The sequence below is a fragment of the Terrapene carolina genome, unplaced genomic scaffold (assembly GCF_002925995.2).
Source record: "Terrapene carolina triunguis isolate 2854851 unplaced genomic scaffold, T_m_triunguis-2.0 Scaffold508, whole genome shotgun sequence".
Taxonomy (NCBI): Eukaryota; Metazoa; Chordata; order Testudines; family Emydidae; genus Terrapene; species Terrapene triunguis.
The window spans coordinates 1327639-1345565 of record NW_020664859.1 but is presented as its reverse complement, the minus strand read 5'-3'; the positions used below and the strand labels follow the sequence as shown (position 1 = coordinate 1345565).

Genomic DNA, 17927 nt, shown 5'->3' with positions numbered 1-17927 from the left:
GCAGCAAAAAAGTTAGAGCCGGCCCTGTCTGGGGCTGTGCACCCCAGAGAACATTACAATCCCAGGAACATGCACTGTTAGATATGGGCAGTGGCCAGGGTTCAGCTGCACCGAAAGCATCCTCCTAGGGGAGAGGGCTGCGGGGAGGGTGCTTTGGCTGTGTGTGAACTCTAAGGGATTGAATTTCTTATTCACATGTGAAGAGTGTCTCACATTTAACTCGGAGGATGGAGGAAGGTTTGTTTTGGCTTCTGTTTTTTCCAGACTGGCTTTTCCCATACCAAGATGATAGTGGAGCTGAGCAGCTGGGATTCTAGCAGAGGTGCCGTGGGTGGAGGGACAGATTTCCCCCCTTCCCCCCATGATTAGGAAGACAGTGTTTTTTAAAAATAGAATATTTAGCTAGGTTAGATTTCAGTCCTTTCAGTCATTAGACGTGTCCCTTTAAAAAAATGTTTGGGTGACCCCAGCTTCTGTTTATAGTCTCCAACATTTCCCCTCTGGGCTCAGTCCTCCACTCTGGCTGAATTCTTGCTGTGAATTGATCGTAATCGTTTTGTTTGTTTGTGTCCCCCAGTATCCATGAGTACAGGCTATCTAGCTGGCTGGGGCAGCAGGAAGATATTCACCGTATTGTGCTCTACCAGTCTGACAGCACCCTTACTCCTTGGACACAGCGCTGTATCCGACAGGCGGACTGCATCTTAATAGTAGGGTTGGGAGAACAGGAGCCCACTGTTGGAGAGGTGCGGAATGTCTTTCTTTTTATCTGAGGGTGGGGGCAAAATTGCAAAACAACCTATTGTGTGACTGAGGCCTTTTTCTGGCTTTGGATTTGATACCCCTTGGTCATTATCACCTCCCTGGAAGTTTCTTTGAACTCCTGGGAGTTTGGGGAAACCTACCACCTGCAATCTCTGTATACATCACCTCCCTGGCTTGTCTCAGCCTTGGAACAGAACTAGTGAGTAGATGGAGAATGGGAGTGCTGTAAGTTAAGCTATGATAATAATGAAAAGTAAAGAAGACAAGGAGGGAAGAATGGAAGAAGGAGAAAAGAATATTTGAAAAAAGTGTCCTCATGTAAAATAGGCTGAGAACACCCTAAGCAGCAGTAAGCATTTTTAAACCTTTACTTTTTATCAGCTTGGGAGTAGATTTCATTTTATATGAGCGTCGTATGTCCATCTTGTTTAGATGTACAGTAGGCATTATATGGAAATAGTGTTCAACTTGTTTACTTTAAACGGCTCTTTATAAGTTCCTGCTAATCTTCAAGCAGGGAAAAATTAACTAGCTAACATTGTTAAGAGTAGCCACATAAATGCAAAGGAAGGTGAAAATATATTAGCCTAAATTACCTTTGTGCGATTCGTCCTAGTGTGCACATTTACACAGCTCCCTGCACATGCAGATGAGGTGAGGAGCAAGATGGGAATGTGGAGGAAAGTAGAGGTGGTGTACTTTTGTAAGAAATACTGTACTCTGTTAGATTGGCCCTGTCCTAGTGGATGTCTGACTGTGTGAGTGTAATGTGCTTCAGCTAGAAAGGATGCTGGAGAACACAGCAGTCCGAGCCCAGAAACAGCTGATCCTGCTCCATAAAGAGGATGGGCCTCTCCCTTGCCGAACTGTGGAGTGGCTCAACATGAGGAGCTGGTGCTCAGCTCATCTTCACCTCCGCTGTCCCCGTCGAGTCTTCTCCCGGAGGAGCCTGCCCAAGCTGGTAAGGGATACCTGCCTCTGTGTGTTGGTCTTCTGTCAGCACTTTCAATCCTAGCACCACATTTACTGTTCATTAAAGATAACCTGGGATAATGTCAGTGCATCATGCTGTGACCTGCAGTTGGGAAAGGTATTACCAAGATATTGTCTCCATTAATTGAGGGCCTAATTCATTGTGGAAATCTAGTAGAGATCCTTGGTTTACAGCTGATTTAGGGACTGAAGGATGTATGTAGGGGTTTTGATCTGTTGGAGCCAGTGAATATGTATAACTGTTGCAGATGATACTAAACTGCTCAAGATAGTTAAGACCAAAGCAGACTGTGAAGAACTTCAAAATGGCAAATGAAATGTAATGTGGATAAATGTAAAGTAATGCACATTGGAAGAAATAACCCCAACTATACATACAATATGATGGGAGATAATTTAGCTATAGCGAATCAGGAAAAAGATCTTGGAGTCATCGTGGATAGGTCTCTGAAGACGTCCACGCAGTGGGCAGCAGCGGTCAAAAACGCAAACAGGATGTTAGGAATCATTAAAAAGGGGATAGAAAATAAGATGGAGAATATCTTATTACCCTTATATAAATCCATGGTACGCCCACATCTTGAATACTGCATACAGATGTGGTCTCCTCATCTCAAAAAAGCTATACTGGCGTTAGAAAAGGTTCAGAGAAGGGCAACTAAAAGGATTAGGGGTTTGGAACGGGTCCCATATGAGGAGAGATTAAAGAGGCTAGGACTTTTCAGCTTGGAAAAGAGGAGACTAAGGGGGGATATGATAGAGGTATATAAAATCATGAGTTATGTAGCGAAAGTAAATAAGGAAAAGTTATTTACTTGTTCCCATAATACAAGAACTAGGGGCCACCAAATGAAATTAATGGGCAGCAGGTTTAAAACAAATAAAAGGAAGTTCTTCTTCACACAGCACACAGTCAACTTGTGGAACTCCTTGCCTGAGGAGATTGTGAAGGCTAGGACTATAGCAGCGTTTAAAAGAAAACTGGATAAATTCATGGAGGTTAAGTCCGTTAATGGATATTAGCCAGGATGGGTAAGGAAGGTGTCCCTAGCCTCTGTTTGTCAGAGGGTGGAGATGGATGGCAGGAGAGAGATCACTTGAACTGTTATATAGCCCTGTCACGGGGTGGTCCCCCTGAGAGTCCTTTCAGGCCTTAATCACAGACCGCACCCACCCTAGGTCTCTTTCACCACCATGTTTTCTTGTATTCTTCTCGCAGGCCACAGCCAGTAGTGCTATTTACATCTATTTTCCGTCCGTAGCCAGCCCTCCTTGCTTGCTTCTAGGGAAGGGAACTGTAGTAGCAGCATCTAGTCCTGCCTGCTTCAGCCTTTCTTAAGGCTTCCTGTTCTCCCCCCGCACTACCGTCCTGCTTAGCTCAGAGGTGGGCAAACTACAGCCACATCCAGCCCGCGGGACTCCCCTGCCCTGCCCCTGAGCTCCTGGCCCTGGAGGCTAGCCCCTGGCCCCATCCCTGCTGTTCCCCCTCCCCCGCAGCCTCAGCTCACTGCGCCACAGCCAGGGCCGGCTCCAGCTTTTTAGCCGCCCCAAGCGGCAAAGAAAAGAAAAAACAAAACAAAACCCAATTGCGGTAAGGGGGCAGGGAGCAGGGGCGTTGGATAGAGGGCAGGGGAGTTCTGGGTGGTGGTCAGGGGGCGGGGGTGTGGATAGGGGTTGGGGCAGTCAGAGGCCGGGGAACAGGGTGGGTTGAATGGGGGCAGGGGTCCCGGGTGGGCAGTCAGGAATGAGAGGAGGGGTTGGATAGGGTGGCAGGGGGCAGTCGGGGCGGGGGGCCTGGGGGCAGTCAGGGGGACAGGGAGGGGTGGATGGGGCAGGGGTACCCGGGGGGCCATCATGGGACAGGGAACGGGGGGGTTGGATGGGGCAGGAGTCTGGGGGGGTTGGATAGGGGGTGGGGGCTGGGCCACGCTTGGCTTTTGGGAAGGCACAGCCTCCCCTAACCGGCCCTCCATCCAATTTCGGAAACGCAATGTGGCCCTCAGACAAAAAAGTTTGCCCGCCCCTGTCCTAGCTGTTGGGGGTACTTCTGCCCAGTTAGCCCCTCAGCTGTATTTCTATTCAGTTAATTGGTCTCCTCTGCCAACTACCAGTTAGGTCCCAATTAATATAGCCTGGTGGTGGTAGAGTGACAGGGTGCTGCGTTAGTGCCGGACTCAGTACACCCTGTTACAAGCCCTTAGTGTTATCATAAGGCTCTCAGTGTTTGAGGAGAGGGTGCAGAGAGCCAAGCAGGCTGAAATCCTGCATAAATTGAGGAACTTCTTTGTGGAATACAAGAATGAGGCTTTCTGATGGTTAGTTGCAACTAGTTGCATTTTCTTAGTGTTTGAGTTCAACATTTGATGTTTTCCTTCCTGTTCATTTTTGGATACTTCATGTTATTTTTGTTTTGTTTTTTAGGAGGTTGGGTGGGAGGAAGGTATGTCATGACTTTATCTTTCCCAAGAAGTTGCACAGTGCATATCTTGTCATGCAGCGCAATTGCACATTCTCAACTCAGTGGAAGAGGGAGCCTTTTAAACATGTGGTCAAAACTGGTGGCCACCTTAATACAGTGAAGGCCGAGTAGCTGTTTCTCTTACAAATTCCCCCAGCCTCCAGGTTTTGTAACAAAATGTCAGAACAATTGGAAATGGCATCAATGTGAAGCTTGGTTGAATATCATGGGATTCTGCCTAGTTGAAGTTGTAACTTATTTTGCAGGCAGGTCCATCTTTAAAGTGGATAAACTGCTGTAGTGTTAGAAAGAGAGCGAGAGAGCTTCAGCTTTAGTTAGCTGTTCATTTAGGGACCAGTTCTATCCCATTGATTACACTGGGAGCTTTCGGTGCTCTGCAACTTTGAAAATTAGGCCACCTCTCTTTAGTACCTAAATGTGGGTTATATGCCTAATATTTTGTCCTTATCCTCCTTGCCTCAGTGTCCCTGTTTACAGATGAAAAATGTGACAGTGCAAAATGTTATTTCTTCCCTGTGTTTGGCTGGCAAGCCTTCCCTTAGCTTGTTTGTTGAACATCCCTTAACATTGGTTTGTTTTGAAATGTTGACAGAAACAGGTTTGTGGGCTACATTCTGATTATGACATCTAAAAGAAAATTAAAATCCTGCTCAGTTTGTTTAATGATTTTGTTAGTGACACAAGCTGAGCCAATTCTCTGTGTCTGAAGGCGTAATCTGTCAGCCATGACTAGGAAGGAGGGATGAGGACATGTTTGTGCCGCCTTGTCCTTTGGTTCACCCCCCTCTCCACATGGTTCTCCATAATGGACAAATGAGTGCTAGAGACAATCATCCGAGGTTGCAACCTTTAATTTCCTTTAGCTCCTATCCTCTGACAAGGTACTTGCAAGCTACAGGGTCAAAGGATTACCCAGACACTGCCACCATGCTAAGAGCCGTGCAGCATCGTCTGAATATCAGGGCTATAAAGCACGTTCCCCCATCCATAACTTTCTATGGAATGTATTTTTTTCATAGATTCACACACACACACAAAATCAGAGGCTTCAGAGCAGTTGGGAACCTGAAATCCTTGAGCAGGCTCTAGCTCTTAGTGGGTACACTGTTATCTATTCTGACACCTGTTCACCCGGGAGACTACATGTCTTCCATTGACCTCTCTCATATGGATCTCTGCTGCCACATACAAGATTCAGAGCCACTGATTAAGGGCCAACCCCCCTCATCTGTTGCTGCTTGGATGGGTCTTGTAGGTCCATCTGGGTCTGTTCCTAATTGCATTGTGTCTGTAAGGGATTAGGGAACATATCAATGAAGAAGAGAAATATTTGGCTTTTGCCTGTAAGTTAGTTGTCTTCAGTTATGCCTGTGGCCCACCCTGCATTGGCCAGTATTAATGCTAACGTAAACATTCTTAGAGGGAAACAAATGTACACACTTCAATTTTCTTATATTTTAAAAAGGAACTTTCATTATTTTTAGCTGTGTAAATTACAGCCTTCTGGGTGGGGGGTTGAGTGGGTCTTCGACACTGCAATATGAACAGCTTTGATCTGCCTCCTGATCTTCCAGGAGAAAACCCACCCATCAGATGTGTGTCATAATATTCCTATGATCTTTACCTCCTACATGCAGACAGTACCAGTTGTGCAAGTGCAACTGTTGACAGCACTGGCATTAAAATCATTGCTTGTATTAAAGCCCAGACTCTTAATATCGTAGTAACATCACGTCTGTGATTACTGCTGTCCACATCTGCCATTTTTTTGCCTTCCCCCCCCTTTTGGCTTATGAACTCTGAATGCAGCTTATGGAAGCATCATTTGCTTTTGTATATGTCTTGCATGCTGCAGTTTTTCATCAGGAGGAAACTCAAGAATCTTACTAAGCTCAGTAATTAATTAGTGGAGAGCTGTTGTGTTGGCTCATCAGCCCAGATTTGAAGGTGTTTAGCAGGACCTTCCAATTGCTCATTTTGCTGTGAAACAGGTGCATCTCCTGCTTCTCTTCATGTTTTTATCAGATGCTTGAGTTCTTCTATTCTGGGTGGGAGGGAAAGTGTTAATGCATGAATGAAAGCTTCTGTTTTTCTTCTAGTAGTGTCCCTACGGGTGCTCCACTCTAGGTTTTCTAGCACCCCCTGCGCCTTTGATTAGAGATTTATCGCAGCAATGTCCTTTTGGCCTGCATGTGTGCCCTAGTCAGCCTCGTGCCCCATGCCGTTGTTATATAGTACTGCGTGGGTGAAGCACCCTCAGTTCCTCAACCACCTCAACCTTAGATGGAGCTCTGGCAGTTGTTCCCATTGAGATTTTCTCAACTTGTCCTCCTTTCTTATGCTAATAGATAGTCTGAGGGCTTGTTTGACGCACGGCAGTTGATCCACCTAAAGAAGACCCGCTAAATCGACCACCGATTGGTCTCCCGTCAACTCCGGTACTCCATCGGAACGAGAAGCATAAGAAAAGTTGATGGGAGAGTTTCTCCCATCGACCCAGCATGGTGTAGACACCGCAATAAGTCGACCTAAGGTACGTCGACTCCAGTTACATTATTCATGTAGCTGGAGTTGCGTAACTTAGGTCAACTTAGCCCCATAATGTAGACCTGCCCTTAGTAGCTCTTAGTATGTGACTAATTAGTTGTAAGTAGTAGTAGTTTAAGCGTCCTAGTTTAAAAAAAACGTTTATTTTTCTTTCATATGTGTTATATATTATGGATACTAGGTAGTAGTTATGCCTGGTTCTCCCAGCTTCAAACATTGTCTGTTATGCCAGGAGGTGATCCCGGTAAGTGACAGACACTCCCGCTGCATATGTTGACATGGGGAATCGCACATTGCCCAGGAAAGCTACATCTGTCTGGCGCTGAAATCAAGAGCCTGGAAAAACATGGAGATAAAACTTCATTTCCTCATGATGGAGAGCTCTCTATGCCCAGGTTCTGACCCATGCCAAGGGACACCCCCTGTACTCTGGTCTCTGAGCAAATCTGCTGCCTCCACAATATTGGAGCCTCATATCTCCGGATCATCTAAGAGGAAGACCCAAGACTTCTCTCATAATTCCTTAAAGGTCCATGCCTCTGGATCATCAGGTAGAGAATCTACCTCAAAAAAACCAAGGTTGTCAGTGTCTTGAACCACTATATGCTCTCCAGTCAGATTACCCGCAAGGCGACTGGTTCCTCCGATACCAGGGCATCACTAGATTGAAAGATGGCAAAGCCTTGGTCCGGAGAGATTGCACTGTTAGCAGACCGAGGTGGCAAGAAGAGCGCTTCTGCTTCCTTGGTACCGAAGTTATGCTCAGAATAAAAAAGGACAAAGCCAGAGTCATCCTAAGAGTTCCGACCTGGCCCAGATTTCTTACCTGATTCAGCTGGCCGTTTGCTCTCAATCACTCTCCACGCCGCTCCTCATCTCCTCTCCCAGGAAAGCGAGATGATCCTTCACCCCAATCTCGCAGTGCTTTGTCTCAAACCATGGTTGATGGTTCATGGGACTAGAGGCAACCTGCTCAGAGGATGTAAAATGAGTACTATTGCACAGCAGGAAGCAGTCCACTCGCTGCACGTACTCTCAAAAATGGACGAGATTTGTCTGTTGGTGTGACTTCAAATATATGCCACCAATGACCTCATTGCTGCTGGATATACTGGACTATATCCTAACTCGAAAAAGCTTGGGACTCTCGATGAGCTCCATAAGAGTTTACCTGGCAGCCATCACGGCTTTCTACCCCACAATAAAGGGTTATTCCGTCTTTGACCACTCAACCACAGCGAGATTCTTCAGGGGACTTGGAAACCTCTACACGCCAGTCCAATGCCCTACTCCTGTTTGGGACCTCAGTCGAGTCCTTAAATGCTTCACAAGACCCCCGTTTGAACCAACAGCTATCTGCTCACTGCTCCATTTATCAATGAAGACAGCATTCCTGATAGCCATCATGTTGGCACAGCAGGTTGAGGAACTAGGAGCCCTGATTACATGCTCCCCTTTCACAGTAGTTTTTAAGGACAAGGCCATGCTGCAACCCCCTCAAAAATTTTACCCAAAGTTTCTTATGAGTTCCATATTAACCAACCCATTTACCTGCCTGTTTTCCACCCCACACTACATCTAGATAACCAGGAGGCACTGCTGCACACCCATGAAGTCAGGAGAGCCCTGGCCTTCTATCTGGACAGGACAAAGTCCTTCAGAACGACCCACAAGTTGTTTGTTTCAGTAGCAGATAGTCAAAAGGGTCTGCAATCTCTAATCAAAGGCTTTCCAAGTGGAGATCAGCCTGTATTAATTCTTGCTACAAATCTTTCAATATTCAAACACCTTTGAATATATGCACTCATTCTATTAGGTCCATTTTCACATCTATGGCATTCCTCAAGAACGTGCCCATTATTGAAATATGTAAGGCCGCCACTTGCTCACCTAACAGAATGCTATAACTCACAACTCTGCTGCTGATACTGTGTTTGGTTTGGCTGTACTTTCTTTGGTACTGTACTCCGAAGTCTCCCCCATCTTAGAGGGAACTGCTCAGAAGTCACTTAGAGTGCAGCACCCATAGGGACACTGCTGGAAGAAGAAGAAATAGTTCCTCATCCTGTGCAATCACTGTGGTTATTCGAGATGTGGCCCCCTACAGGCACTCCATTACCTGTCGTCCTTCCCCTCTGCTTCAGAGTTCTCTGCTGTGGAGCTTGGCAGTAGAGAAGGAACTGAGGGCAGTTATATAACAACGGCACAGGGCACAAGACTGACTAGCACACATGTGCAGGTGACACGGACACTGCTATGAAAAATCTCCAGTCAATGCGCACCTAGATTGGAGCTCCCATAGGGACACACATCTTGAAGAACCACAGTTACTGCACAGGGTGAGTAACCATTTCTTATGTGAAAGATTTTACTTTTGGAGTTGTCTGATAACTTAGGGTTGTTTTGTCCTGAAATATTGAGAGCTGTACAAATACAGTAAACAAACCACATGGGACACATGGTGAGCTATTAAGATACCAGGAAAAACAACGAGGAGTCCTTGTGGCACCTTAGAGACTAACAAATTTATTTGGGCATAAGCTTTTGTGGGCGAAAACCCACTTCATCAGATGCATGGAGTGAAAAATACAGTAAGTAGAATATATATCATAGCACATGAAAAGATGGGAGTTGCCTTACCAAGTGGGGGGTCAGTGCTAACGAGCCAATTCAATTAAGGAGCCCAGCCCCGCTTTGCCCCCAGCTCTGCTCCAGCCCAGCCATAGCCCCGACTGCCAGGCCAGCTGTGGCTATGCCACGGGTCTTTTATTCCAATGTAAAGATACCCTAAAAGCCTTTGAATAGATGCTGGGTACAAAAGTGCTTTCAATGTATCCGTAGCTTCCTTGGCTCTAGGTACTGAGAGTCCCCTTCTCCCTGGGCAACCCTTTGCCAGGTAATTAGAGAGCCAGCAAGCAGGCTTCCCCCACTACCTGAACCCACTATTTATTAGTCCCTTTGTTTTCTGGGAACAGAACCGTAATCCAGATGAGTGAGATTTGCATAAGTGATAAGAGAGGTTTGCAGTATCCCAGCTGCACTGTGCTTGTCATAAAATTAAAACAACTTTAATTTGTGTAATGTCTTCCATGCCAAAGGCATCTCCAGGTGCTTCCCAGAGTTAAATAATAAATGGCCGAGGGAAAAAAGGAATGAAAAGATACATGCAGGGGAGGGGAGAGATTTTCAGATAAAAAGAAATGGAGGAGAGCTGATGAAGCAAAGGAACAGGGGAGTTTTTCTGTGCAGTTGGAGCTGCAGACAAGGTGGTGCTTGCCTGGGCAGTTGCAAGACAGTATGAAGGAATGGAGGCAAACATTCAGCGACGGGAGGAGCAGAGAAGAGGGGCAAGGACAGGGTAGGCTGATGGGGCCTGACCTTGGAGCAGTGTTCTGAAACAAATGGGGAGAATTTGACGTTGGGGTAAAGTTGTTGCACTTATTTGTACAAGTGTGAAATTGGTTAGCAGTACCATGCACATACTAGAGACTTTGAACTTGGTGAGCCTATATTGAAAATTATTGTAAGAACTGTGGCAACAGGAGATGAAGGTCTGAATGAGGATCCAAGCAGTGGTGGACACAGGCATTGTTCCACAGATTCTAAAAAGCAGATATACAGATATAGAAAATGTGGAACATATAGAAAAGTGTACAAATTGAAGGCATGTAAAAGGTCTGGGAAGAGAAGATATATAGTGTGCCCCTAGGTTGCTTGTAGGATTGTTTTTCAGGGACCCTTGAAGTGGTTAAGGCATGTTATTGTTAGTGAAATTAGAGATTTGTTACTATTTTGAACAATTGAAGCTCTACAAATCCAGGTCCCTGTCCAGGACAGGAATGTTCCTAGTGGTGATAATTGGTAGCTCCTTGAAGAATGAAGTCTCTGTTCAAACACACATGATCTTCCTCCCAAGGGCAGCTTCCTCATTTACAGTATACCTTAGCTGCAAGTGAAGATGTAATTGTAGCATGTGTAGATGGAGCAAGATGAAAACTAGCCCGGGTAACAATAGCAGTGAAGACCAGTGGCACAGGCTTCAGCACAGTTTAGCAACCTGAGGATGTATCCATGGTCCCTGGTGGGCCTGTACTTAGGCTAGCTGCCCAAGTACAAGCCTGTGCCATCATGTCTTCACTTGTGTTGTTACTTGTGTGTGACCCCAAGAGCCCCTTCATGCCCTCTGGCAGGGGGCCCACTGTACAGTAACTCTTATCAGGCCTGACACACTCAGAAACCCAACACACTGTCGTCATAATATGTATCCAAAGGATATCTTGTACGGTATTGTATGTAAACTGGTGACGCATTGTGTATAATGAACTATGTATGTGCTGGAAGTATGTTCTTCAGATGTGTTTGGACGGCAGTGCATAAACCCAGTCTACCCTAGACAAAGGAATGTGCATTGACCTGTCTGTCCGGCTTGCTTGCAGGCAGAGGGCAATGAAAGCACATGTACATGTAAGATAATCACAGCAATCAAGTTAACAAGGGGAAGATAGCTTAGTGAGCACGCTAGGGGACAGGGTCTGTATCCCCAGGAAGTCTTTCTGGCTCTTGAGGAAAGACAATGGACTTTGGGGAAATATAAGGAGACCATCATTTAGGGAACAAAGGAGACAGCACCCTCTGATTCTATGAACATTGGATCCTCTTGCCAGAAGGATTGGAGATGCTGGTGGCTTGATGTAAGTGAGAAAGCTGTTTAGGCAAAGTTAGTAGTAGACATTGGAAAGCATGTTTCATATTGTTTTGATAGTAGCCATGCCTGTCAATTTTACTCTTGCTAAGTATCACTTACATCTCTGTTCTTTGTTAATAAATGCATTCTTAGTTGTACTATAAATCATCTCAATACTGTTATATTGAAGTCAATGTGAGTCTTTAGCTAAGCTAGCAGACTGGTGTGTGCTGTGTCTCTTTGGAGACAGGGAACTTAACTTCTATGAGTGTCTAGTGAGAGGGACAGCACGCTCCATGGAGATGTGTCTGGGGAACTTAGGAATTGGGGAGTCACTGATTGTTACCTGCAAGACAGGGTTTAGACTGGTAGAGTGTTGAGGAGTTTGCTGGCAAGGCAGACAGGCTGCAGTGTCAGGGAGCTGACACACATGCTAATCTCCAGCAAAGTTCATGCTCACACTTGCTAAGGCAGAGTGGTAACATGGTGGCTTGTGGTTTTGGACTGCCATGAAGAGAGCATCTAGTGGTAGCTAGATTAAAACCAGCATGGGGATCCTACCCATGCTACAGTTATACCTTCACTTGAATCAAGCTAGCACAGGTAACAATGGTAGTGAAGATTTGGCTATTGTTACAGTGCTAGCTTTAATCTAGCTATGTCTACCTACTTTCTAATGGTGCATTGCACATGTGTGATAAACCATGCTCTAAATTGCCCTTTCTCTTCCCTGCAGATAGAAATGTATGAACGAGTATTTCAGAAACCACCAGACCGTCACTCTGACTTCTCTCGACTAGCCCGTGTTTTGACTGGAAATGCTGTGGCCCTAGTGCTCGGAGGTGGTGGAGCCAGGTAAGTCCCATAAGGTTGTTCTGTGTACTCTGATAAGGCCTCTTACCCGACGTGATGCAACATTGTCATCAGGTTGTATTCTGAAATGATCCTATGGGATGAGACACAGTCTGGAAAATCACACTTGTCCTGTGAACCCTTGGGCAGGTGGTGACTTGTACACTTCCTGCACATATGCGTGAAGCATCTGGCACTGGTCACTCTCGGAAGACAGGATATGGAGGGCTAGCTGGACCTTTAGTCTGTCCCAGTATGGACATTTTTATGTTCTTGTGAGCACCCATGTAGGGGAGACTCAGGAGATGCTGTCATCATTGGCTGTAAGTGTGGATTTATGCAACAGAAACCACAAATGTTTTGCTTGTTCCAAAGGGAGAATTCTCTCTTCCCTATTCTCTTCTGTCTATTGGCATATGACAGAGGGAAGCATGGAGACTTTCTCGCCTCTTTTGGCTTGCAGTGACATAGAATCATAGAATATCAGGGCTGGAAGGGACCTCGGGAGGTTATCTAGTTCAACCCCCTGCTCAAAGCAGGACCAATCCCCAACTAAATTATCCCAGCCAGGGCTTTGTCAAGCCTGACCTTAAAAACCTCTAAGGAAGGAGATTCCACCACCTCCCTAGGTAACCCATTCCAGTGCTTCATCACCCTCTTAGTGAAAAAGGTTTTCCTAATATCCAACTGTCATAACTATAAAGGGAAGGGTAACAGCCCTCCTGTGTACAATACTATAAAATCCCTCCTGGCCAGAGACTCCAAAATCCTTTTACCTGTAACCTGGCTGACACCTGACCCAAAGGACCAATAAGGGGACAAGATACTTTCAAATCTTGGTGGGAGGAAGGCTTTTGTTTGTGCTCTTTGTTTTGGGGGGAGTTCGCTCTTGGGACTAAGAGGGACCTGACATCAATCCAGGCTCTCCAAATCTTTCTGAACAAGTCTCTCATATTTCAAACTTGTAAGTACAGCCAGGCTAGGCGTGTTAGTTTTATCTTTGTTTTCTCAACTTGTAAATGTACCTTTTGCTAGGGTGTTTACCTCTGTTTGCTGTAACTTTGAACCTAAGGCTAGAGGGGGTTCCTCTGGGCCCTTTAAGTTTGATTACCCTGTAAAGTTATTTTCCATCCTGATTTACAGAGAGAATTTTTACCTTTTTATTTAATTAAAAGCCTTCTTTTTAAGAACCTGATTGATTTTTCCTTGTTCTAAGATCCAAGGGGATTGATCTGGACTCACCAGGAATTGGTGGGGGGAAAGGGAAGGGGGGGGAATGATTAACTCCTCCTTGTTTTAAGATCCAAGGGGTTTTGGATCAGTGTTCACCAGGGAGTTGGTGGAAGAGTCTCTCAAGGCTACCCAGGGAAGGGAGTTAGCCCATTGGGAGTGGTGGCAGCGGACCAGATCTAAGCTGGTAGTTAAGCTTAAAAGTTTTCATGCAGGCCCCCACATCTGTACCCTAAAGTTCAGAGTGGAGAAGGAGCCTTGACACCAACCTAAACCTCCCCCACTGCAACTTGAGACCATTACTCCTTGTTCTGTCATCTGGTACCACCGAGAACAGTCTAGATCCATCCTCTTTGGAACCCCCTTTCAGGTAGTTGAAAGCAACTATCAAATCCCCCCTCATTCTTCTCTTCTGCAGACATGTTAATCCCTGCATGGATCCTTATTTTTGGAAACAGCATTTCCAAACTTTCCAAAGCCATTAGTTAAAAATTCTGGCAGCAAGGAATGACTCGTACCCTAATGGGAAATTATGTTGGTGTTTACAGTATTCAAAACCTCTGCCTCATCTTTGCTTGTGAGAGGTTTCCTATAGCAGAAAGGGCAGAACACCCACCTGGAGTTCTTCCCTTCAGAATTCTGGCCAAAGTCCCAGTGGGCTTTTAGAAATAGATCACCGCCTGCACTTTTCTTTGCAGTTTCTTCCAAAATAATTCTGTTCTTTGAGAACTTTCTCCTGAGGCAAACATTCTGCAAAGGAGAGTTGCAAGTTCCTGTGGTTCAAGAAGTCTGTGCCCCTACCCCATCCCTGAGCCCCCCCCCAACCCGGAGCCCCTCCTGCACCCCAAACCCCTCATCCCCGGCCCCATCCCAGAGCCTGTACCCCCAGCCCTGACCCCCTCCCCCACCCCAATCCCCTACCCCATCCCGGAGCCCCTCCTGCACCCCAAACCCTTCATCCCTGGCTCCACTCCAGAGCCTGCACCCCCAGCCCTGAGCCCCTCTTGCACCCCAATCCCCTGCCACAACCCAGAGCCCCCTTCTACACCCTGAACCCCTCATTCCCAGCCGAACCCCTCAGCCCTCACCCCCGCACCCCAACCCTCTCCCCAGCCCTGAGTCCCTCCTACACCCCAAACCCCTCATCCCCAGCTCCATTGGGTCATAGGCAGCAATAATTTTCTTCAACTGGGTCCCCAGAAAAAAAGTTAGAAAACCACTGATCTAGTCTAACCCCCTGCCAAGATGCAGGATTTGTTTTATCTAAACCATCCAAGACAGATGGCTATCCAGCCTCCTTTTGAAAACGTCCAATGAAGGAGCTTCCACAATCTCCCTAGGCAGTCTATACCATTGTCCTACTGTTCTGACAGGTAGGAAGTTTTTCCTGAGATTTAATCTAAATCTGCTATGCTGTAGTTTGAACCCAGTCCCTCTTGTCCTGCCTCTGTGGCAAGAGAGAACAACATTTCTCCATCTTTTTATAGCAACCTTTCAAGTATTTGAAGACCGTTACCATGTCCCCCCTCAATCTCCTCTTTTCCAAACTAAACATTGCCAGTTCCTTCAGCCTTTGCTCATATGGCTTGCATTCCATCCCTCTGATCATCTTTGTCGCTCGCCTCTGGATCCTTTCCAGTTTCTCCACACCCTTTCTATCCATTGGTGACCAAAATTGGACACAGTCCTCCAGCTGAGGCCTAACCAGCGCCGAGTAGAGCGGTACTAGCTTGATGTTGAGCCTCTAGTATTACATCTTTTAGGAACTGCCAACCCCCTTCAACTCCTTTTCTTCCTAATTGGTCTTTCCACGGGACCTTGCCTGCTATTTCTCTGAGTCTGTTGAAATCCACCTTTCTGAAGTCCAATGTCCTTGTTTTGCTGTTCTCATGTCCTCCTTTCCATAGGATCTTGAATTCTATCAGTTCATGATTACTTCCTCCCAAGTTCCCGACTACCTTCACATTCGCAACTAATTCATCCCTGTTGGTCAAAGCCAGATCCAAAATGGATGCCTCAACATTCTGAATCAGAAAGCTGTCCCCTACACATGCTAAAAGAATTTGCAGAACATACTATGTTTTGCTGCAGTAGTCTTCCAACAGATATCTAGGAAGTTAAAATCCCCCATTATTACTAGCTCATGTATGTTAGCTAATCTTGTTCCTACTTGAAGAATGACTCATCAGCTTCCTCTTCCTGATTTGTGGTCTATATGGGTATGTCTACACTACCCGCCGGATCGGCAGGTAGCGATCGATCTATCGGGGATCGATTTATCGCATGTAGTGTAGACGCGATAAATCGATCCCCGATCGCTCTCCGTCGACTGCTGAACTTCAGCTCGGCGAGAGGCGGAAGCAAAGTCAACGGGGGAGCCGTGGCCGTCGATCCCGCGCCATGAGGACGCGAAGTAAGTACTTCTAAGTCGATCTAAGATACGTCGACTTCAGCTACGCTATTCTCGTAGCTGAAGTTGTGTATCTTAGATCAATCCCCTCCCACCCCCAGTGTAGACCAGGCCTAAGAGACCATAACATCGCTGCTGAGATTCATTTTATTTAAAGGTAGCCATCCTGCAGCAAAAATACTTCAGGAGCAGACTTCAAAGAGAAACTGCTGAGCTTCAGTTAATTTGCAAATTTGACACCATCAGCTCAGGATTAAACACAGACAGTGAATGGCTAGCCAACTACAAAAGCAGTTTCTCCTCCCTTGGCGTTCACACCTCAACTGCTATAAGAGGGGCCTCATCCTCCCTGATTGAACTAACCTCGTTATCTCTAGACTGATTCTTGCCTGCATATTTATACCTGCCTCTGGAAATTTCCACTACATGCATCTGACGAAGTGGTTATTCACCCACGAAAGCTTATGCTCCAATACGTCTGTTAGTCTATAAGGTGCCACAGGACTCTTTGTCGCATTTTATTCCTTCTTGCCCCGCATCTATGCACTCACACCCCTTTTATAAATAGTAACTTGGACATTTCTGCTCTCATGACTCATAGGAAATTATTGACAATCAGAATCATAAAGCATGTTGTGGTCTATTTAAAAACCTGGAAATGTCATACTTTTGTCCATAGGCCAGTGTATTCACGGAGGGAGTATTCAGCATAATGAAGGTTAGAATTTTCCTGTCTCCTGTACTTCAGCTTGGTTAATTAGTCATCTAATGTTCTAGCTGCCAGCCCCTAAAGCTTTATTCTTGGTGTCAGTTAAGAATCATTATCTTGCTCACCCACACAGTTTTCTGACCTGGAGTGGTTCATTTCCTCTTATTTATTAACATGTTAAATATCATCCTTCCTAGGTCTCTTGCATACTATTGAAACACTGAGAGGTGAGAAAGAGGAGAGCATTGGCTATGCTTGGGGAGCCAAGGAGAAATTTTATTCTACTAGATATTTTAGACCTGAGGATTTCTTGCTGTATAGTGGAGAGCACTCATTTTGTTACGTGACATTTTATGTAGCTTTTCTACACCACAAGGCCTGTGTCACTCCAGAATATTGTATGATCTTATATACTCTACTCCAGAATACCATGATCCTCTTGGAATTTTACTGTTCCAAACAAAGCCCACAGCCCAGGTGCATGGAAAATTACTGGCCCAAGATGGAGTCCAGGGTCACATAAACATATCACATGCCTTACATGCTTTGATGACTCTCAGAGGCAGCCATTGCCTATATTCTTTCTGAGGTGTCCATCTAGTGAGGAGGGCTTTAAACTAGATTCACCGGGGGAAGGAGACCAAAGCCCTGAGGTAAGTGGGGAAGTGGGATACCAGGAGGAAGCACGAGCAGGAGAGCGCAAGAGGGGAGGACTCCTGCCTCACACTGAGAAAGCAGGACGATCAGCGAGTTATCTTAAGTGCCTATACACAAATGAAAGAAGCCTGGGGAAGAAGCAGGGAGAACTGGAAGTCCCTGCATAGTCAAAGAATTACGATGTGATTGGAATAACAGAGACTTGGTGGGATAACTCACATGACTGGACTTCAGAAAAGCAGACTTTGACTCCCTCAGGGAAATGATGGGCAGGATCCCCTGAGGGAATAACATGAGGGGGAAAGGAGTCCAGGAGAGCTGGCTGTATTTTAAAGAATCTTATTGAGGTTGCAGGAACAAACCATCCCGATGTGTAGAAAGAATAGTAAATATGGCAGGTGACCAGCTTGGCTTAACAGTGAAATCCTTGCTGATCTTAAATTAAAAAAAGAAGCTTATAAGAATTGGAAGATTGGACAAATGACCAGGGAGGAGTATAAAAATATTGCTCAGGCATGCAGGAGTGAAATCAGGAAGGCCAAATCACACTTGGAGTTGTAGCTAGCAAGGGATGTTAAGAGTAACAAGAAGGGTTTCTTCA

At 45.8% G+C, this 17927-nt stretch overlaps 1 protein-coding gene across 1 annotated transcript in view; it reads left to right on the top strand.

The window, feature by feature from the left end:
- Positions 1-580: 580 nt before the first annotated feature.
- PNPLA7 (patatin like phospholipase domain containing 7) overlaps positions 581-17927 on the top strand; it is a 130852-nt gene continuing 113505 nt past the window's right edge. The window contains exons 1-3 of the mRNA XM_026658720.1: positions 581-746; positions 1544-1726; positions 12205-12323. Of these exons, the coding sequence (XP_026514505.1) occupies positions 1553-1726; positions 12205-12323 (293 nt within the window). The 5' untranslated portion in view covers positions 581-746; positions 1544-1552. The remainder of the gene's footprint in view (positions 747-1543; positions 1727-12204; positions 12324-17927) is intronic.